At 44.7% G+C, this 20,831-nt stretch overlaps 1 protein-coding gene across 1 annotated transcript; it reads right to left on the bottom strand.

The window, feature by feature from the left end:
- Positions 1-1,591: 1,591 nt before the first annotated feature.
- Positions 1,592-20,295, bottom strand: LOC129711991 (uncharacterized). Its single transcript, XM_055660099.1, has 7 exons — positions 20,203-20,295; positions 9,234-9,377; positions 7,586-7,733; positions 5,572-5,696; positions 3,023-3,123; positions 2,504-2,574; positions 1,592-1,971 (listed from the first exon to the last, which is right to left on the bottom strand). Exons 1-7 carry the CDS (start codon positions 20,229-20,231, stop codon positions 1,738-1,740), a joined length of 852 nt encoding a protein of 283 aa, XP_055516074.1. The 5' UTR covers positions 20,232-20,295; the 3' UTR covers positions 1,592-1,737.
- Positions 20,296-20,831: the final 536 nt, after the last annotated feature.

Genomic DNA, 20,831 nt, shown 5'->3' with positions numbered 1-20,831 from the left:
CAAATGTAAACACTTGGCTATAATGTGCAGATGATCACCTACTGGGATGAATGTATGAAGCAACAGAACTGCTGCACACATTGGATAGTTTGAAGTTCTATTTAAAATTTAGAGCTCAAGTCTTATCTAATTTGAATATTTAAGTTCTATTTAAAGATGGAGCTCTTCAGAATAACTGGAGGCATCCTTTTACTGTTAGTGAAATAAACCTGCTGCCTTAAATTAACCAATTTCATTTTAAAATGCTCAAGTTGCGAGATTTTGGATTTAATTATGAGAGTTGTACCTATTAACCAACACTGCAGAAAAAGATATTAAGTAGCTGAATGCTCTTACTAGCAGAGATTATGACATTGAGATAGACACAGGAAAGTCATTACAATAGTGGGGAAATGGATCGATAGCTCGACTATAAAGACACTTGAAATAAAGATGGGGTGAGAAATGACAATCCAATTCAAAGTGTATACAATACATAGACATGAATGCACACAAAACATGCAAGCCTGCAGTGGAAGATATAATTTCTTGATGTCTATAAACGAAGATTGATGCTATTTTTTGACAAGTCTTGGCTTTCTGTTTTAATTCAACTAATGCCACAAATTTATTTTCCCTGTGAAGATCAAGCATAGGGTTGACATCAAGTGGCATGGTGGCAAGAGAAATATGGGGTCAGGCACTCAAGAAAGTTTCCAAAACCAAGCTTAACCCTGTGCTGGTGTTAATCTTACAATCTCAATGACAAAAGCCAGTTGGTGACTAAAGTCTGCATTTAAAAAAATGTCCTCGTACATGGCTTTAACAGCCAGCTCCTACCTCAGTTGCAGAGCCAAACACCGAAATCTCCAGATATGGTTGTAGTTCTAAATAGTTGACTTTATGGGCACTCCAAATCCAATCTCAGGGTTAATGCACTTCCCTTTGAGTTCCAGACCCTTAGCTCCTCCCTTAACCCCCCAATCCCCCCCCAATAAAGTATCCATTAAATTAATTTCATTGAATCTATGTTGCTGATATAGTAAATGCATTAATGACTCCGTTGTTGACAAAATTACTCTTGAATCTGTATTTGTATTTAAGACTTGTATAGAATTTAAATATCAGTGCAAAAATACTGGACCAGCTTTGGAATAAAAACTTGTCGGAGAAGAACATGTGCATCTGAATATATTACTCAACAGATTCACAACTATTGCAACAAATCAGTTATCATACTGGTAGTTGAGCTTGGGTCTTGAAGACAGTCAGAACAGGAAATAGCATTTCTCCCCTTAAAGCACATTTGCTCGTTTACATTAAAAAAAAACTACTGGAGTAACTCAGCAGGTCAGGCACCATTTCAGGACATGGATAACTTTTTTTTCAGGTTAGGACCTTTCGTCACATGCAAAGTATTCAGATCTGAAATGCCACCTACTGTATCCATGTTCTTCAAAGATACTGCCAGACCTGCAGAGTTACTCCAGCACTTTGAGGTTTGCTCTGGTACATTTTCCAAAAAAGGTGGAACGTTCCCTCCAGCACTCAATTTAACTAATGGAGTCAAATATTCCTATTATGAACTAATCCAGTCTGGTCCAGAGAAAGAATTCAAATTTATTTAATGTAAATCAGTGGCTACATTTGATACAGTGATTAATCATTGAGCAAAAAAAATCTTAAATGCTTGTTAGGCCACGTGTAGCTATCATTGTGTAGCTAAGAAGTCAGTCGTTATACAATAAATAATCAATGTTAAGTTTGCAAAAAGTTCAATTCATCTTCAGCAATATCTTCAGCACACTGACCATCAGTTGTTGCAGGTAATTCTACCTCTGGCCAGTTCTCAAGGTAATTTTCAGCTGTCAAGGTATCCAGATCTGGTACATAGATCAATGATGTTTCCATTGCTGGTTTTGCTTCTGAAGTCCAACTTTTGTTGGGACCATTTGAATCCACAGTTGATGCTGAACTCTTCAAAGTTGTCGGCTGTGAAAGAGGTTTTTGTTTTGTTTTTTTAAGTGAAATTTCAAATAACCCAGATTTATAGATAGATTATTTTAAGGGTTTGAGTATACACAATATTTTAGAAGTGATAGTGGTGCAAAAGATAAAGGCTAATGAGCTCAAGATATAATTGACAGAGTTCAAATTAATAATGATACATTGCTTACAGCAGTATTCAGTGGTCAATGATTCAGTGGCATGGGGTGGCATCTACCACTGGGGAACAAAGGTTAAGTGTCTGAATTTGATTTTGGATAGCAGAGGCAAGTAGCGCTAATGACATTTTTACCTGCGAATGAAAACACTGCAGATGCTGATAATCTGAGAAAATTCTGGGAACAATGCAAGTCAGATAGCACAGGTAAAAAGCTTAATGTTTCAGAATCTTCAGGCACAGGTAATCCAACCCGAAACATACAAATTCTGCTTAATGAGGATACGAGGAAGAATTTCTCATACATGGTTGGTGGAATCTGGAATTATTGAATTTACTGCATGACAATGATACATTTACCTTTAAGGACATCATATGGCCTTGGATTGCAGGACTGGCCATCTGATGGAGTTGCTCCTCCCTCTGGAAAACTGAAATTAGCAGCAATTAAATCCCAAAATTTAATACCAAACTCTTTAGAAAAGAGCTGTGGACAAGGTTCCTGTAAATCGGGTCCCCTTGCATCTAAAACCTTTGTCCATTTGTTCTTGATTCCCCGACCCTGGGCAAAGGACTGTATTCACCCAATTACCATCACGTATTTATACACCTTTAAGATCATCCCACGCCACCTGTGCTATAATATTAAACTTGTACAATGCAGAATCAAATTTCCACAATTAAATGACATGCTTATTATTTTCATTTGTCAAAATGTATTCTGACAAATGTTTTTGGAGAATGGAGTCATTTTCTACCAATGGGCATTCAAACTAATTAATAACTCTTCCTTTCCCTCCTCCCCAATTTGTCTTGCTGTTAGCCCAGTTTAATGTCGACATGGACGAGTTAGTGATACTTCAACTGGCATCAGCTAACCTGAAGCAGGAGGGCCACTCGGTTGCATCAAATCCTGGAAAATGCCAACACCTCCAGCCAAGCCTGGCTTTTTGCCCATTGAGATCTGTATGGCCTTTTCCCTGTTGAAGAAATGAAGTAGAAATAGTTAACTCTACCCTCAGAATCCCAATGTTAGAGACTCCAGGAGATGCCTGGCATGGTGGCGTACCCAGGGGCAGCCAGAATTGGGCAGCACAGTGGCACAGCAGCAGAGTTGCTGCCTTACAGTGCCGGAGACCCGGGTTCGATCCCGACTACGGGTGCTGCCTGCACGGAGTTTGTACGTTCTCCCCATGACCACGTGGGATTTTCCCCACACTCCAAAGACGCACATTGTAGGTTAATTGGCTTGGCACAAGTGTAAATTGTCCCTAGGGTGTGTAGGATAGTGTTAATGTGTGGGGATCAGACGTGGTGGGCCTAAGGGGGTGTTTATGCACTGTATTTCCAAACTAAACTCTGAGCTCTTAAGATTTATTCAGATTTCTCCTGCAAGTTTGTTGCTGGGCAGATGTCCTTTACTTCCTCTTGCTTTCCACAACTGACTAAATAAAGCAGGCGGCGCCACACGTCTGGAGTAGTCAGTAATGAATGGCATCAGATGGGACATCAGCATCCCTAGGAGACTGCATGTTTATACAGCAAAACCAAACACTGATGCAAGCACAGCAACGCAAACTGGCTGACAAGTGGCAAAAGTGTGCGAGAGATATAGTGCAAGGGTTTAAGGATAAGGGGGAAATCTTTTAGGACCGAGATGAGAAAAACATTTTTCACACACAGAGTGGTGAATCTCTGGAACTTTCTGCCACAGAAGGTAGTTGAGGCCAGTTCATTGGCTATATTTAAGAGAGAGTTAGATGTGGCCCTTGTGGCTAACGGGATCAGGGGGTATGGAGAGAAGGCAGGTACAGGATACAGAGTTGGATGATCAGCCATGATCATATTGAATGGCGGTGCAGGCTCGAAGGGCCGACTCCTGCACCTATTTTCTATGAGATATAGCATAGCAACAAGACTTTCAGCCAACCAAATCCACCCCATCAATTGCCCGGTTACACTAATCCCACATACTCAACTCTTCCCAGATTCTGCCACTCACCTATATACCAACAGCAAGTTAGAGTGAGCAAATAATCTACCAACCCACACACCTTCCAGATATCGGGTGTGTGGGGAGAAAATTGGGAGTAAGAACGAGAGCACTGGGGAAATCCTGTGCCCCCACAGGGAGAACAAACGCCGTACAGGCATCACCCAAGACCAGGATAGAACCAGGATCTCGGGACCTTGCTCCACCAGCTGGGCACATTAATGGTTTATGGCCAAGTCTGTCATTTGAAACACAATTTGTCGTAGTTAATTTCATTGACCAGCACAATCTCCGGGAAGGTACAAACACAATGATCAAAGCTTCTTTCAAAAGCAACAGCTCACATGGCAAGGAATAATTCATGAACCAAACTGCACACTCTGGGATTTCTACAAAATCGCTTCCCGTCTCATACTTCAGCTTTCCAAGGAACATCAGAATTAATTACCCCATATCTTGAATATGATAATGAATACAACCCACTGGGAACACAAGCATCACTTACAAGTGATTCCAGATGCTGGAATCTTGAGCAAAACACAGTTAGAGGGTCTCAGTGGGACAGGCATGGACAAATGATGTTTTTGGGTCAGGACCCTTCTTCAGTCTGAATCAGACTCGAGAGTCTAAATCCAAAACATCTGCCCATTCCTGCCCCAAATGCTGCCAGACCTGCCGAGTTCCTCCAGCACTATTTCTTATATCATTGGCAAGTCTTGCATACATTGTACATCAGATCATCCAACCTTCCTCAAATGTTGGATATATAGCAACCAAGGAAGTTAAGGGCCTGTCCCACTTTCCCCGAGTTAGTCACGAATTCTCCCCAATTTTCCCCCGCGATTCAAACTCAGAGAATGTCCATAGCGAGTCCACAACGAGGCCATAGATATATCGTAGCGGCTTGTTATGCCGGCTGTGGGTACTCGGGGCATCGGGCAAGTCGGGACGTTTTTTCCAGCATGACAAAAAAGTCCATGAGTAAAAAGATAGTCGGATAGGTCACAAAAATCTTGATTTTTTTTTATTTTTAATTTTTTAATTTTTTTTTAAGTTCCTTTCAACTCAGCAGAGGACTTGGGAAAGTGGGACAGGCCCTTAAACTACTGACATTCAACAAAGGGGTGGCATGGTAGCACAGCAATAGAGTTGCTGCCTTACAGCCAGAGACCCGGGTTTGATCCCGGCTATAGGTGCTGTCTGTACAGAGTTTCTACGTTCTCCCTGTAACCGTGTGGTTTTACTCCAGGTGCTTCTGCTTCCTACCACACTCCAAAGACGTACAGGTTTGCAAGTTGATTGGCTTCTGCATACTATAAATTGTCCCCAGAGTGCAGGATGATGCTTGTGTATAGGGGCATCGCAGGTTGGCGTGGACCTGTGGGCTGAAGGGCCCGTTTCCATTCTGTAATTCTAAAAACAAAATTATACCAACCCATTAGAGAAGGACTTTCTCTGTCCCCTCGTCTTGTCTCCGTCTTGTGCAGAATACAAGAATGTTGGTCCATTCTTTGTGGGTTTTTGCCATTTTCCATACAGACTCTCGGGCAAAGACAAGGTCTAGAAAATTAGAACATAGATTTAATTTACAAGTCTTAGGAATATAAGTGTGCAAGCTCAAAAGTGGACCTGCTCTTAACTCCCTGCCAAATCTTAGATTGGAACTGGTTTTGCTTGGCTACCCCTGCTCACTGAAGCCACACGTTAAGCAGCCAAAATGTAATTCCTTAGTCTTAATCAGCCTTGGTTTGGAGACAATGGCGGCCGTTGAACAAGGAGACAGAAAACACTCTAAACGTCCGTGATTAGCACAGGAAAGGGGTCTTTAGTCAGAGGGTGGTGAATCTGTGGAATTATTTGCCACAGAAGGCTGTGGAGCCCATCAGTGGATCTTTTTAAGGCAGAAATAGATAGATTCTAGTACAGGTTATGGGGAGAAGGCAGGAGAATGGGGTTAGGAGGTAGAGATGGATCATCCACGATTGAATGGCAGAGAGACATGATGGGCCGAATGGCCTAATTCTGCTCCTATTCCTGATGACCATATGACATGGTGACCTCGACACACAGATGTGGAGGGGCGGCTGTTGGAGGGGATGGATGGAGAGACTGCGAGGATCGCGGGCCGTGGTGTTGGCAGAGGTGGCCGAGGGAGGTCCCTCAGTGGCCGGGTGGGCGAGCGGATTGAGCGCAGCCTGCGGCAGCTGCACGGAGCAGCGGTGGAAGCAACGGACTGCACCACACTAGACCTGGCCGACCCATACTTCATTGATCCAGTACTATCAGGACACCAGGCCTCAAAGTGAGACCAAAGTTAGTCCATCTCTTTTGGCCAAGTTTGGAGTTTCCAGAGACTAGGAAGTTGCAATGTGGCCCTGGATTGTGGTGACAATCTACACCCTGTACTCTTCTGATTTGACAAGATAGCATGCAGAACAAGCACTTCTCTGTATCTCTATACACCGGCTGATGCTTCTAACTTTAACACTTGTTGCTTATCAAAACAGACCTTCATTCACGGAGGCTCAAGAGTAACTCGGGAGACGAACTTGGAACATCGTAGAAAACGGCAAACTTGTCATACCCGTGGGAACTCGGTTAAACTCTTGATCATACACTTGGGATCTCGTTACACAACCACGAGTCTTTCACTCGGGGCACCTCTTGGGTCAGCTCCTACCGTGAGACGGGGCTTTTAGGCCGCCTGGGTCAAGACGAGATGGAGAGACCAGTGGAAGTCAGCGGAACCATCTAGGCTACACCATTACATCAATTACCCCATGGACGTCCCTGGCCAGGACCTGCCCCAAAAGCGGTGGACAACCCTCAACCACTGCGAGGAAAAGGTGTCGGACGCTATGGAGTAGCGATGAAGAAGTGGGGCCTCATGGACAGCGTCTCCTGCGAGTGTGGGGACCCAATACAGACAGTGGAGCACATCGTCTGCCACAGAAGGTAGTTGAGGCCAGTTCATTGGCTTTATTTAAGAGGGAGTTAGATGTGGCCCTTGTGGCTAAAGGGATCAGGGGGTATGGAGAGAAGGCAGGGATGGGATACAGAGTTGGATGATCAGCCATGATCATATCGAATGGCGGTGCAGGCTCGAAGGGCCAAATGGCCTACTCCTGCACCTATTTTCTATGTTTCTATAGTCACCAGTTTCCCCAAACACCTGCCACTGAATGATGAACGAGGTCTGTTTGACCTGGACGTTGACACGTTGACCTGGCTCACCTCAATGGAGCTGCAAGTCTAAAAGACATACGACAGAAGAAGGAGTATCTCTATACACGCGACAATAAACTAAACAATAGAAGAGGATACTAAATAATGTAGAATGCAGGGCAAAATTAGACGAAGGGAATTTCTTCAAGCTGGCATAGACTTAATGGGTCAAATTACTTCTTATGCTGCAGGAAGGTTTCTATAAAAATGGACCGGGTACTCACTCTAGATTGTTGCTGTAGGGGGACAAGAAGTTGGACAAGCTCCAGGTATTTCACGGTCATCTCCAGCACCGATGCCATATCATTTCTTCGTCCCTCAAACTTGGGCAGCAAATCACGAAGCTGATCGCAGCTAATTTTAATCCGTTTCCTGGTAGATTAAAAAATGAAATGGGTTGCCTTCTGTAGAAGATGCAAGCTAAAAATGTTCAATCATTTGGTGGGTATCTCGTCGACCTGATTAGCTGGTGTGAAAGACCCAACACTTGCCACCTTGCACATTCTGGCTGACAACCAATTCCTAGAGAAGGTAACTTGGACCAGTTTGCTCCCACAGCAACCTGTGTGCCCAATCCTGATGTCTTTGGCCATGTCCTTGGTTTAAAATCACCAAACTGTAATATCACTGCACCCAATCCATTTGCAAGAACAGAGATCAGAAAATGAACCCACAGCTCGATTCCTTGACCTAGCACCACTCGGGCATAGTGTTCCAAGTATATGCAAAAAGGTCTTGTACATATTATTCTCCCCGTCTACAGACCATCTCAATTTACCCTTAGGATGTTAGATTGGCTAGGACAAGTCTTTTTGAAGTGTCGGAGGCTGAGGGGTAACCTTATCGAGATGTACAAGATCATGACAGACAATGAATCATGAGAATACTCAATCTTTTTTCCCCAGGGCAGAGGATTCTAAACTAGAGGGCATAGCCTCAAGATGAGAGTGGATAGATTCAAGAGGAACCTCACGGGAAACGTTATCAGTCCAAATAGTCTATCTGGAATGATAGATACAAATACAATGAGCAGACACAAATATGACTTTTAAAGAATGAATCGACAAGTCCAGAGCCAGGGTTCACAATTTAAGAATAAGGGGTTGGCCGTTTAGGACTGAGATGAGAAAAAACGTTTTCAGCCAGTTGTGAATCTGTGGAATTCTCAGCCACAGAAGGCAGTGGAGGCCAATTCACTGGATATTTTTAAGAGAGAGGTAGGTTTAGCTCTGAGGGCTAAAAGAATCAAGGGATAGGGGGAGCAAACAGGAGCGGGGTACCGATTCTGGATGATCAACCATGATCATACTGAATGATGGTGCTGGCTTGAAGGGCCGAATGGCCTACTCCTGCACCTATTTTCTAAAATACATTTGAATAGATATGGATAGGAAGGGTTTAGAAGTCTATGGGCCAAATGCAGGCATAGGGTACAAGACCAATAAGCTAAATTGGTCTGCATGGATAATGGAGGGGTGAAGGTACTGCTTCCCCGCTACACAGCTCCAACCACCACAAATTTAGGATTTTCCCAATACTATTAGGCACCTTAGAAGGGCTAAATCATTCATAATAAGTGTACGATGCTGCTTATTCCACTGTGATATTACACTCAACAAGAAGAAAAAAGTATTTAGGGGAGATTGGGACAAAAGGCAAATGGGGTACAAACAGTTTAATGCTCATTGTCCCCATTTTTATCCTCATTCAGAAATATTCATCATAACAGCCCCATCATGGTACATTTTCAACATTAGTGGCCCGGATACATTCCCATCAACAGAAAGGTACATTTTAATAATTGAAGAATTTTATAGATAGGATGAAGTTGAAAGTTAATGGATGCGACGAGATCCAACACAGTGAGACTACCTTCTATCTCGCTCTTTGATCACATTTATTTTGTCAGCGTGTGCTTCTGCACATGCCACCGCTTCCTGATGTTCCTTGATCATCTGCTTCTGGAAGTCATCAAGCTGAACTTTGTTCTGCTCTTTCTCTTGGCCAGAGTCACTGCTGAAAAATCAGTGGGGGGGAAAAAAAAAGTAATTGTAGACTTGGCAGCTTTAGGGCAGAACAAGACAGAGCCTGGAAGTAATGAGACAGTGAAGTAATCAAACTGGTTTGGAAACTTTTACAACTAAACACAGGCGGCAGCAGCATTAGAGCAGTCAGCGCTGTACAGCACAGAAACAAGGCCTGTGGCCCACCCTGTCCAAATTGGCATTTGGGACAAAACATAGAAAATAGGTGCAGGAGTAGGCCATTTCACCCTTCAGGCCATTCAATATGATCATGGCTGATTATCCTAAATCTACGTCACTCCTGCTTTCTCCCCATATCCTTTGATTCCATTAGCCCCAAGAGCTATATCTAATTCTCCCTTGTAAATATCCAGAGAATTGGCCTCCACTGCCTTCTGTGGCTGAGAATTCCACAGATTCACAACTCTAGTCAAATGACTAGTCCCATTTGGCCATAACCCTCCCTAGCCATACATCTGTCTGATAAGTGATAATTGTATCAATTTCTATAGCTTCCTCTGGCAGCTTATTCCAGATACAGGCTACTCACTAAATGAAACGGTTGCCCCTGTGATCCCTCTTCAATAACTTTCTGTTTACCGCATGTCTATGCCCTCTAATTTTAGAATCCTTTTCCTTGGGGAGGAGGGAAGTGTGAGCATTTGCTTTATCCATGCCCCACAAGATCCTGTGCACCTATGGTACACATTATTGCAATAGCAATTCCATCTATCAGTCTGAAGAAAAGTTCTGACCTAAAACATCATCTGTCCATTCCCTCTTCAGATGTTGCCCGACCTGTTGAATTCCCCCAGTGCTTTGTGTTTGGCAAATTCAGTTGCCTGGTCTCCTGATAAATAGTTTTCTTCATTTTAGAAAAGGTTAGAGGCAGAGAAAATTACAAGGTGTTATTTGGGTCACCCAATCCCAAATAGTTAAGCACATAGACACACCCAACTTATGTTATAGCCAAGATGTAAAAGTTATTTTAAAGAGAGGTAAAAAGTCACAAGCTCCCTCAAACTGAAGGCATATCAACATGAACAGTTGCTAAAGACTTGATGTTGGGAAGACTCACACTCAATGTTCTTTACAGGGATCATCGTAACAAAATATTGTCAGCTCACATTCCCCTCTAATTATGCCTTTTGCAATATTATCTCAAGTAGCCTTAACATCACACAGCAGTGTGTAACCAAATTAAAGAACCTTAATAACATTCAGGCACCAGCAAATCAATAGCTTAAAAACACTTTTGCACAGGAGCATAAATCCTGATCAACCTAAAATACAACATCATAAAAGTTAAACCAGAACAAGGTAACTTGTCTTGCAAGTTGACCACACACACACCATTCATGCACCAAATCCTCAGCCTTGTCCGAGGCCAACTCCTCAGAATCCTCAACACCCAGAACTTGGGATGAGAAGATTCCTGCAATGGTGCGGGGAGTGATGGTTTCTATCCGCTTATGCCGTCTTGTCCTTGGAGAAGTCATGGGCTCAGCACTGATGCTAACAGCATCCACGTTATTAAACCTCTTTTAAGTTTCAATAATACCAAAATCCTGAACCTTCATCTACCATGTTGAATTCCTCTGGGGAAACTTTAAAAAAAAACAAAAAAAACTCCTCGACTGTTTCAATAGGTTTCTCAAAACACATTCAGGTGAGGCCAATTTAGTCTCAAAATATCAACTAATTAGCTTCTTGTTGTGGTCGATGGCCATTGCTTAAATAAGAAACAAGCCCTTTTAATTGCCTCTAATTAAATTGGCAAATAGATCACCTGTCTAGAAATCACCAAGCTAGTTTAATTTAACCTGAATTAAATATTGAGACCGATCCCAATGCAAGTGTTGTTTTATCTGTGAGTGTTACTTACTATCCTGTATATTGACACATAGATTTAGCCAAACTTGGTGTGGACAGAGATCTGGGACGTGTGTTCTTGGAGTGCTGTTGATGTTTGGGAATGTTAAGAAACCATCATGAAGTCGATGAGTAAAAATTAATGACCTTGACCTTGAGGATGGGAAGTCACAATGTGCTGGAGTAACCCAGCGGGTCGGGCAGCATCCCTGGAGAACACGCATAGGGGATGGCGGGCATTCCATTGTGAAAAAAGCCCTTAACATCTCCCCTCAATTTCTTTTTTTAAGATTATTTTTTTTTACCACAAATCTTCTCGGCAAGGTTCAATCATCTACCCTTGTGGGTCCAATTTTCTTTGTTAACGCTGTTTAGAGTCAGAAAAATCATGTTGCAGGTTGGGGTGGAAGATTGCAACCTTCACGTGGTCCGCCCTGTTTGGACGAATGCAATCAACCCGGCGTGCACAATCAAATAAGATCAAATAGAACAAGTTGGCCCGCAACTTTAGGCCGTGCACGCCATACGCAAGAAGAAGATGTTGCAGGCTTATCGGCCTTTGTCATTTACCGCATTTGGAGTATTGTGAGCAGACCTTCTGGTTGCCCATTCCAGGAAGGATTGGAGGCAGGCAAAATTGCTGGAGAAACTCAGCGGATGCGGCAGCATCTATGGAGCAGAGGAAAGAGGAAGGATTGGAGAGGGTGCAGAAGAGATTTACCAGAATGCTGCCTAGACTCGAGGGTATTAGCGAAAAGCAGAGGTGGGACAAACTTGAATTTTATTTTTCTAGAGCATCAAAGGTTGAGGGGAGACCTGATCAAAGTAAATAAAATAACAAGGGGGCAATAGATGGCTAGACTGTTAGAACTTTTCTCCCAGGGTTGAAATAACAGACTAGAGGCTATAGCTTTTCCAGAGGGGGAATGTTGACAGTAAATATGTGGGGCAAGATATTTTACAGAGGGTGGTGAGTGGCTGGAATATGCTTCCAGGAGTAGTGTTGGAGGCAGATATGATAGTGGTACTTCGAGGTTTTAGATAGGCAGATGTATATGCAGATAAATGGGGGATATAGATCATGTGCAGGCAGAGGAGAATAGTTTACCTTGGCATCTTGTTCGGCAGACATTGTGGACCAAAGGGGCCATTCTCTGGTAGATGGTTCTTTGCTGATTGACTAGTTCTGATGCAGGAGTTACCTGAAGCTGTGGAACTCAGTCCCGAGTCTGGAAAATTGCAAAATGTGCTTGGGTGGAAGATGTTTGGTCCTCGGGCTTGCCTTGGGACTTATTATACAAGTGCAAGAGTTCACAGATGGATGTCATGATCACAATGAATGGTGGTACTGGCTCGAAGGGCCGAATGGCCTCCTCCTTCATCTATTTTCTATGTTTCTAAGTCAGCGTGGGAGTGATTGGAGAATAAAAGTGTTCTGCAATGGAGATTGTTCTGCAATGTGAAATTGGCACAGTTGGTGTGTAAAGCGGAGGCACAAGAGACTGCAGATGCTGGAATTATGTGCAAAAACACCCCCTGAAGTGCTGGAATAACTCAGTGGACCAGGCAGTCTGACCCGAAACATTGTCCCTCCACAGATGCTGCCGGACCTGCTAAATTCCTGCATCACTTTGTGCTTTCATCTGCAAAGTGATCATCCAATCTGCTTTGCATTTCTGCAACCAAAAGGGTGGCACAGTGTGAACACTGAATGTGGACGTGGGAATTGGAGAGAGTGCAAGCCCCATGGGTGTGGGCTTTGTGGCATCCTGGTGCCATACTGAGGGAGCATGACACTGTCAAAGGTGTGAGAGGAAAGGGCCTGTCCCACGAGCATGCGACTGCATGCGGCAAGCGCGACCTAACGTGGTCGCTTGAGCCGTACGGCCTCGCGGGGCCGGTCCCCACTTCGATCGCCGGAGCCGTATGGAGTTGTGCGGAGCTGGTCCCGACATCGCGCGGGGCTCCGAAAAACTGACGCTGTCCAAAAATTCCGTGCGGCGACGGCCTGCCGGCCCGCAGCGTCTCGACGCCGTACGTCACGCGCGAACTTCCCGCGGACTTCGCTTGAACTTCACGTCAATTCGTATGGGATCACTCTGTGCGGCCCCCACTTCCGGTTTGGTCGCCCCTGCCGCATGCAGTTGCATGCTTGTGGGACAGTCCCTGAACAGATCGGGTAGATGCACAGCATCTCTTGCACAGAGTAGGGGAATTGAGAACCAGAGGATATGGGTTCAAGGTGAAGGGGAACATTTTTACTAGGAATATGAGGAGTACCTTTTTCACTCAAAGAGTGGTGGGTGTATGGAACAAGCTGCCAGACGAGGCATTGAGGCTGGGATTATCCCAACGTTTAAGAAACAGTTAGACAGGTACGTGGATAGGACAGGTTTGGAGGGATATGGACCAAGTGCAGGCAAGTGGGACTAGTGTAGCTGGGACATTGTTGGCCGGTACACAAAAATGCTGGAGAAACTCAGCTGGTGCAGCAGCATCTATGGAGCGAAGGAAATAGGCAACGTTTCGGCACGAAACGTTGCCTATTTCCTTCGCTCCATAGATGCTGCTGCACCCGCTGAGTTTCTCCAGCATTTTTGTGTACCTTCGATTTTCCAGCATCTGCAGTTCCTTCTTAAACACATTGTTGGCCAGTATGGGCAAGTTGGGCCGAAGGGCCCGTTTCCACACTGTATCACTCTATGACTCCATGACTCTATTGTCAGGATGGAATTTCAATCTGGGCCCTTGACTGACTATTTCCATGGCAATAGCCTTCCTGGAAGAAACTTCCTTGGGTACCACAAGCGAAACCTCTCCATACTCCCACCAGATGGCAGCAAACTCTCATCTATTGTTTGTAGCAAGGCAGAAACACTGCTGGTATACAGTTGGTATTTTTATTATTGTCCCCTGTGCATAGATACAGTAAACTGCAGATGCTGGTTTACAAAAAAAAAGATACAAAATCCTGGAGTAACCCAGCAGGTCAAGAAGCATCTTTATGGGAACATGAATAGGTTCATAGACACAAAATGCTGGAGTAACTCAGTGGGTCAGGCAGCATCCCTGGAGAAAAGGAGTTTCAGGTCGAGATCCTTATTCAGCCGACCCGAAATGTCACCCATTCCTTTTCTTCAGAAATGCTGCCTGACCGGTTGAGTTACTCCAGCATTTTGTGTCTACCTTTGGTGTAAACCAGCATCTGCCGTTCCTTCATACACATGGATAGATAATAGGTGCAGGAGTAGGCCATTCGGCCCTTCGAGCCAGCACCGCCATTCAATGTGATCATCGCTGATCATCCCCAATCAGTACCCCGTTCCTGCCTTCTCCCCATATCCCCTGACTCTGCTATTTTTAAGTGCCCTATCTAGCTCTCTCTTTAAAAACATCCAGAGAACCTGCCTCCACCGCCCTCTGAGGCAGGGGCTGAGAATAGGTTCATGTTTCTCCAGCGATGGTGCCTGGCCTGCTGAGTTACACCAGCACATTGTGTTTTTGTCGTTCCACGGTTAAATGCTAACCAGTCAAATTATACTGTACATGAGTACAGTAGTTCCTCTTCCGGCACGGCACGTACACACAGAGTCGTCACATTCCAATACTGTCTTGCAACATCCAAGCCACTGGAAAGTCCAATCTTGCCCCATGGAGAAACGCCATATTATTTTCTCGCCCTACGGCCAAGTGTCCTGGCGGCACTCGGTTGATGAGCAGGGGTTGGCCTGATGCCGTCGGCTCTTTCCACTGCCGTTCTGTGCAGCTGCTGTAGGCTGTGATCAATAGTGTATAGCAAACCAGACACGAGTTAAGAAAAACATATCTCCTCTAGAACAGGGTTTGGATGCTGGATATCTATTGCATCAGAAAGATCAGAGTCTCCATTTCAATTATGTATATTCGTTCAAGAACAGCTTCTTCAATGAACACTGCACAACACTGACCTCAGCAACTGTAATCTTTTATGATCTGTGTATTTGGTTGCACAACAGACTTGGGTTTGGCACTATCATGGTCACCTGGTATTATGGTTATTAAGTTATTGTATTGTTACATATTCGTCTGACTGTGGTAGTATTTCAGCGCATGTTAAGCTCCAGCAAGCAAGAAGTTAATTGTTCCGTTGCAATACATATAACATTCTTGACTGTCTGTCTGTCTGTCCATTGAGGAACTTATTTGCCTCTCGCATCCAACAAATATGGGGAACCAGTAGACTCTGGGCAAAACACCAACAGTAGACTCCGCATATAAGCTGTGCCACAGAAAAAAATGTCAACCCAAGTCTCTGGGGAAATAATGTCCCTGTCCCCCTTGGACAATGTGCTCCCAATTCTTTTAAGTGGATTGATGTTAAGAAATCATTACCTTGCGATCAGGGTCAGAACTCAAATCTCTTTGAAGCATTTGCATGATTTATAGTCGCAGAATAACTTTAAAGCACAGGAGTGAGATTACTGATTATAATGTTTTTTTTTACAAAGGCCTACTTGTATATACATAATATAATATAAAGCACTTGGAACTGATTGCAAAGCAAGTTCATGGGCAAGCTGGAACAAGTGCTGCGCTCAGTTCACACGAATCCCATAAAAAGATTGGAAGCAGTTGCAAAACAGTAGCTTGTCATCACTTCAATCCTCTCGCAAATGATTCAAGATCCCTGGGGTAACAAAATGTCTCCACGGAGTAAAAGCCTAACAAGTTAGACCCATGCCCAACAGCACCAAATAAAAGCAACATGAAACACAAATTTACAGTCCGATTGGTTATATTTATGTTTGTTGGATCATAGGTATCACAAGTTGCACATATTCATTCCTGAATTACTAATGCCTCCAATTTGAATTCTCATCCCCGAGTTTTTATCACTTTCTACAAAATCTCCAACCCTACAAGGTATCAATGCTAGGTACACAAAAATGCTGGAGAAACTCAGCGGGTGCAGCAGCATCTATGGAGCGAAGGAAATAGGCAACGATTTCGGGCCAAAACCCTTCTTCAGTCTATTTCCTTCGCTCCATAGATGCTGCAGCACCCACTGTAGCTCCAGCATTTTTGTGTTCCTTCGATTTTCCAGCATCTGCAGTTCCTTCTTAAACAAAGTATCAATGCTCTTTCTTTTGGGTCTCTTGATTGTCCCTGATTTTCCTGGCTTTTCTTTTGTTTAGCAAGACCCCAAGCACCAGAAAGATCTCCCTCGACCTCTCAACCATTCTTTACTCCTTAAAACATTCCGACCTTTTGGACTTCTCCCTGAAATATCTTTGAGTGGCTCTGTTAAATTTTGTTTGATCACAGTCTGATGAAAGCCAAACTCTCTGGTCATTTTTGTTACCCTTCTTATTCAGGATATCTGTCGTACTTTGTGGCAGCACAGCTGCCTCTCAGTGCCAGAGACCTAGGTTCGGTTCCGACCTTGGGTGCTGTCTGTGCGGAGTTTGCACGTTCTCCCTGTGACCACACGGCTTTCCTCTGGGTGCTCTAGTGTCCCGCCACATCCCAGGGTGTGCAGGTTTTTAGGTTTTAATTGGCTTCTGTAAAATTGCCGCCCTCAAGGTGTAGGAAGAGGATGAAAAATTTGCAATGAAATTGAACTAGTATGAACAAGTAAGTGTTCAATGGTTGACGTGGGCTGAATGGCCTGTTTCCATGCTCTATCTGAATAAATGAAGCTAATCTAAACTGAACTTTATTTTGGGATTCAGGAAGGTTTTCCAATCTGGAAGTTGTCCAGATAAACCAGAGGCTCGGCAGCTTAGACAACGATTGCCAAAGAAAGGAACTCATTTGTATTTCAGTCCATGACCGAACAATTTGAAATGTAACAAACTGATTTGTAAAAGACATTGGCTTTGAGTATTAGTCACCCTGCTACAGGAACGATGCCTACAAACTGGGATGGGCGCAGAGAATATTTACGAAGATATTGCAAATACTCAAGGATTTAAAATACATTTGGTCAAGTGACGGGATAGGGTAGGAAAGGTTTAGAGGAATTTGGGCCCAGCGAGAGCAAATGGGATAAATAGATACGGCATCTTGGTAGGAACAAACGGCCTGTTTCCATGCTGCCTACTGTAACTCTCTGACTGAGCATTAGCTGAGTGGATCAACTTGTATTAACCTGCTTCTTCCAAAAATACAGCACATCATTCCGTTGATAATATTTCCAAGAAAATATATGTAAGCACAGAGTTCAGTCAAATAGTTTACACAGTTACAGCGAATGTATTTGCAGGTTACAGTCATGCAAAGGGAAGTTTTGGCTTTACACACAGACTCCGTCCTCTCTCTCACACACACACATACAGCGCAGAGGAGCTTCTGTGGGGTGGACTTTCCTTCCTGCACGGTGACGTCATTGAGGTGTACAAGACCAAGAGAGGCATGAATAAAGTCAACGTTCACAGTTCTTTCCCCCCCTCAAGGTCGCCGATTCGAAAACTAGAGGGCACAAACTTAAGGTGAGGGGGGAGGCATTAAAGAGGCACCTCGGGCAACCTTTTCACTCGGAGGGTAGTCCGTGTGTGGAAGGAGCTGCCAGAGGAAGCTATAGGAGCAGAAGCGGTGATGACTTTTATGTGAATTGGACAGATATAGGGATGTGCATAGAGGAATATGGGCCCAATGACAGCAAATGGCCCAATATGTCAACTTGTCTGGCAGGGACAAGGTGGGCTGAAGGGCCTGTTTCCATGCTGTACTCCTCTGGCTATAACCAGACTTTTGATCTTCTGTTAATATCTCCCCTCTGTCCCTTGGGGTCAGAGTTTGTCTAACCTCATTCCTGGAAGTACCTTTGGGACATTTAACTGCCTTAAAGTGTGAGTGTTGTCAATGTTGTTGTAAAACTCAAGTGACGTGTGCACTTGCATTGCCATGTTGGCCGGCAGCCCCACACAATGCAGGAATCATTACATCTGCCGGCAGCCCCACACAATGCAGGAATCATTACATCTGCCGGCAGCCCCACACAATGCAGGAATCATTACATCCGTTTACATTCCAGAGTTTGTGGATTACAAACAATAGATTCTTGATTTTGAACTTTCAAACTTCCCATCGTGAGACCATCTCTGCTTATAACTGCTTCACAGTGTTGACAACTTGGTTCCAAAAGCCTTTCACCCTAGATCATCACCCCGTGTCCTCACTCCTGAGGCCTCACAACAGAAACCTTTAAACCACAGAGAAGAAGTACATCAAATCATGAAAGGCAGAGGATAGACACTCAGAATTGTTTCCCAAGTGTGGGGGAAAAATACAAATACTAGAGGACTAGGATTAAAGGCGGGGGGGGGGGGGGGGGGGGGGGGGGGGGGGGGGGGCAAAGATATGCAGGGAAGGTTTTTTATACAGAGGGTGGTGAGTGCCTAGAGCATACTGCCAGGGGTGGTGGTGGAGGCAGATATCATAGTGGCATTTAAGAGACTTTTAGATGGCACACAAATACACATGCACACACACGAACACGCACGCACACACACACACGCACACACACACACGCACACACGCGCATGCACACACGCAGCACACACACACACACGTGTACACACACGCACACACACACGTACACACATGCACACACATACACACACGCACATGCATGCACACACATGAACACACGCAGCACACACACACGTGTACACACACACACACATGCAATCTCGCACACATGCACACACACGCACGCACACACATCCACATAAACCCACACACACACACACACACGTGCACACATTTCACAGCGTTCACAGATACACACACACACATACACACCCTCACTCCTTGAGGTTCGGTAACTTGAGTGACCAGGAATGAAAGAGGCTTCAGAGAGTGATAGACACTGCCCAGTCCATGAAGGGTCCTGACCTCCCCGCCATCGAATCCATCAACAGGTGGCATGGCCTCGCTATCATCGAAGGCTCACATCACCCTGTCCATGCTCTTGTGTTGCTGCTAGTATTGGGAAGAAGGTACAAAATCCTGAAAACTGTTACTGTCAGGTTCAAGGTCAGCTTCATCCCAGGAACCATCAGGCTCTTGAACTCTGCACAACACTAACCTCAGCAACTATCCTTAAGGAGATGGGGAGGAATTTATTTAGTCAGAGGGTGGTGAATCTGTGGACTTCTTTGCCACAGAAGACTGCGGAGGCCAGTTCAATGGATATTTTCTTGATCAGTACGGGTGTCAGGGATTATGGGGTTAGGAGGGAGAGATAGACCAGCCATGATTGAATGGTGGAATAGGTTTGATGGGCCAAATGGCCTAATTCTGCACCTATCACTAATGGTCTTGTGACCTATCCACATGTCTGTCCTCGTGTCTTTTAAAAGTTGTCATCCATTTCTCTAATATTCTCTGGCAGTTCATTTCAGATCCAGACTTCCCTCTCAGTGGTAAAGTTGCTCCTGAAGTCTCTCTTAAACCTCTCCCCTGTCACCTTAAGCCCTCTGTTTATAGAAACATCTCTCCTGGGAAAAAGACGGTGAGCGTGCATGTTATCCAGGTCACGGATTGTTATAGCAGGCGCCTCGAAGAACCGGAGAAATACCACTAATATCGTCCCCGACACTGGAGCGATGTGTAAAGCATTGTCGGTGGCTTCTGCTGACCTTGCTTTGGCCCAACATCAGCTGTGATTGCATTAATTACACTCAGGCATCTCAATGGGCGGGATGCATAGTTTGCATTCCAGACACCAGACCAATGGAACAAAGATCCTTTGTCACGGCAAGGAACCACGAGGAAGACAGAGAAAAAGATTCAAGGACATGCTCAGAACTTTCTCGAGGAAGTGGAACACCTGCATCAACTCCCAGGATCCCATGGCCCATCAAAGTCATAGAGACATAGTCACACAACACAGCAAGTGGCCCTTTGGCCCAGCTTGTCCATGCTGACCAAGATGTCCCTTCCAAGCTAGTCCCACTTACCTGCATTTGCCCCATATTCCGCTTAACATTTCTTATCCATGTACCTGTCCAAATGCATTTTAAATATTGCAATAGTACCTGCCTCAACTACTTCCTCCGGCAGTTTGTTCCAAAAAGCCACCGCCCTCTGTGAAAATGTCGTCCCTCAAGTTCCTTAAATATTTCCCCTCTTACCTCGAACCTCGTCAGCACAGTGTCGCAGCTGGTGGAGCTGCTGCTTCACAGCGACCACGAGCCGGGTTCAATCCTGACCTCGGGTTCTGTCTGTGCAGAGTTTGCATGTTCTCCCTGCGATGACATGGTGTTTCCTCAGGGCATTCCGGTTTACCCCCACATCGCAAGACGTGCAGGTTTGTAGGTTCATTGACCTCTGCAAATTGCCCCTGGTGTGTAGGGAGAGGGAAAGTGGGATAACATAGAACTAGTGTAAACGGGTGATCGATGATTGGCATGGACTTGGTGGGCCGAAGGGCCTGTTTCATGGCTATTTATCTAAACTAGACTCTAGACTCTAGCAGGAGCATTGAGGACTTGGTCCATTAGTGGGGAGTGTAAGGGCAACACCACCTCACAACATACCCATCCAACCGTCTCTTAAGCACCTCCTGGTCGACCTGTGGACCAGACAT

Source organism: Leucoraja erinacea, chromosome 31 (assembly GCF_028641065.1).
Source record: "Leucoraja erinacea ecotype New England chromosome 31, Leri_hhj_1, whole genome shotgun sequence".
In the NCBI taxonomy this organism is placed as follows: Eukaryota; Metazoa; Chordata; class Chondrichthyes; order Rajiformes; family Rajidae; genus Leucoraja; species Leucoraja erinaceus.
Note: the sequence above shows the minus strand (reverse complement) of the source record. Positions and strands in the feature narration are given on the sequence as shown.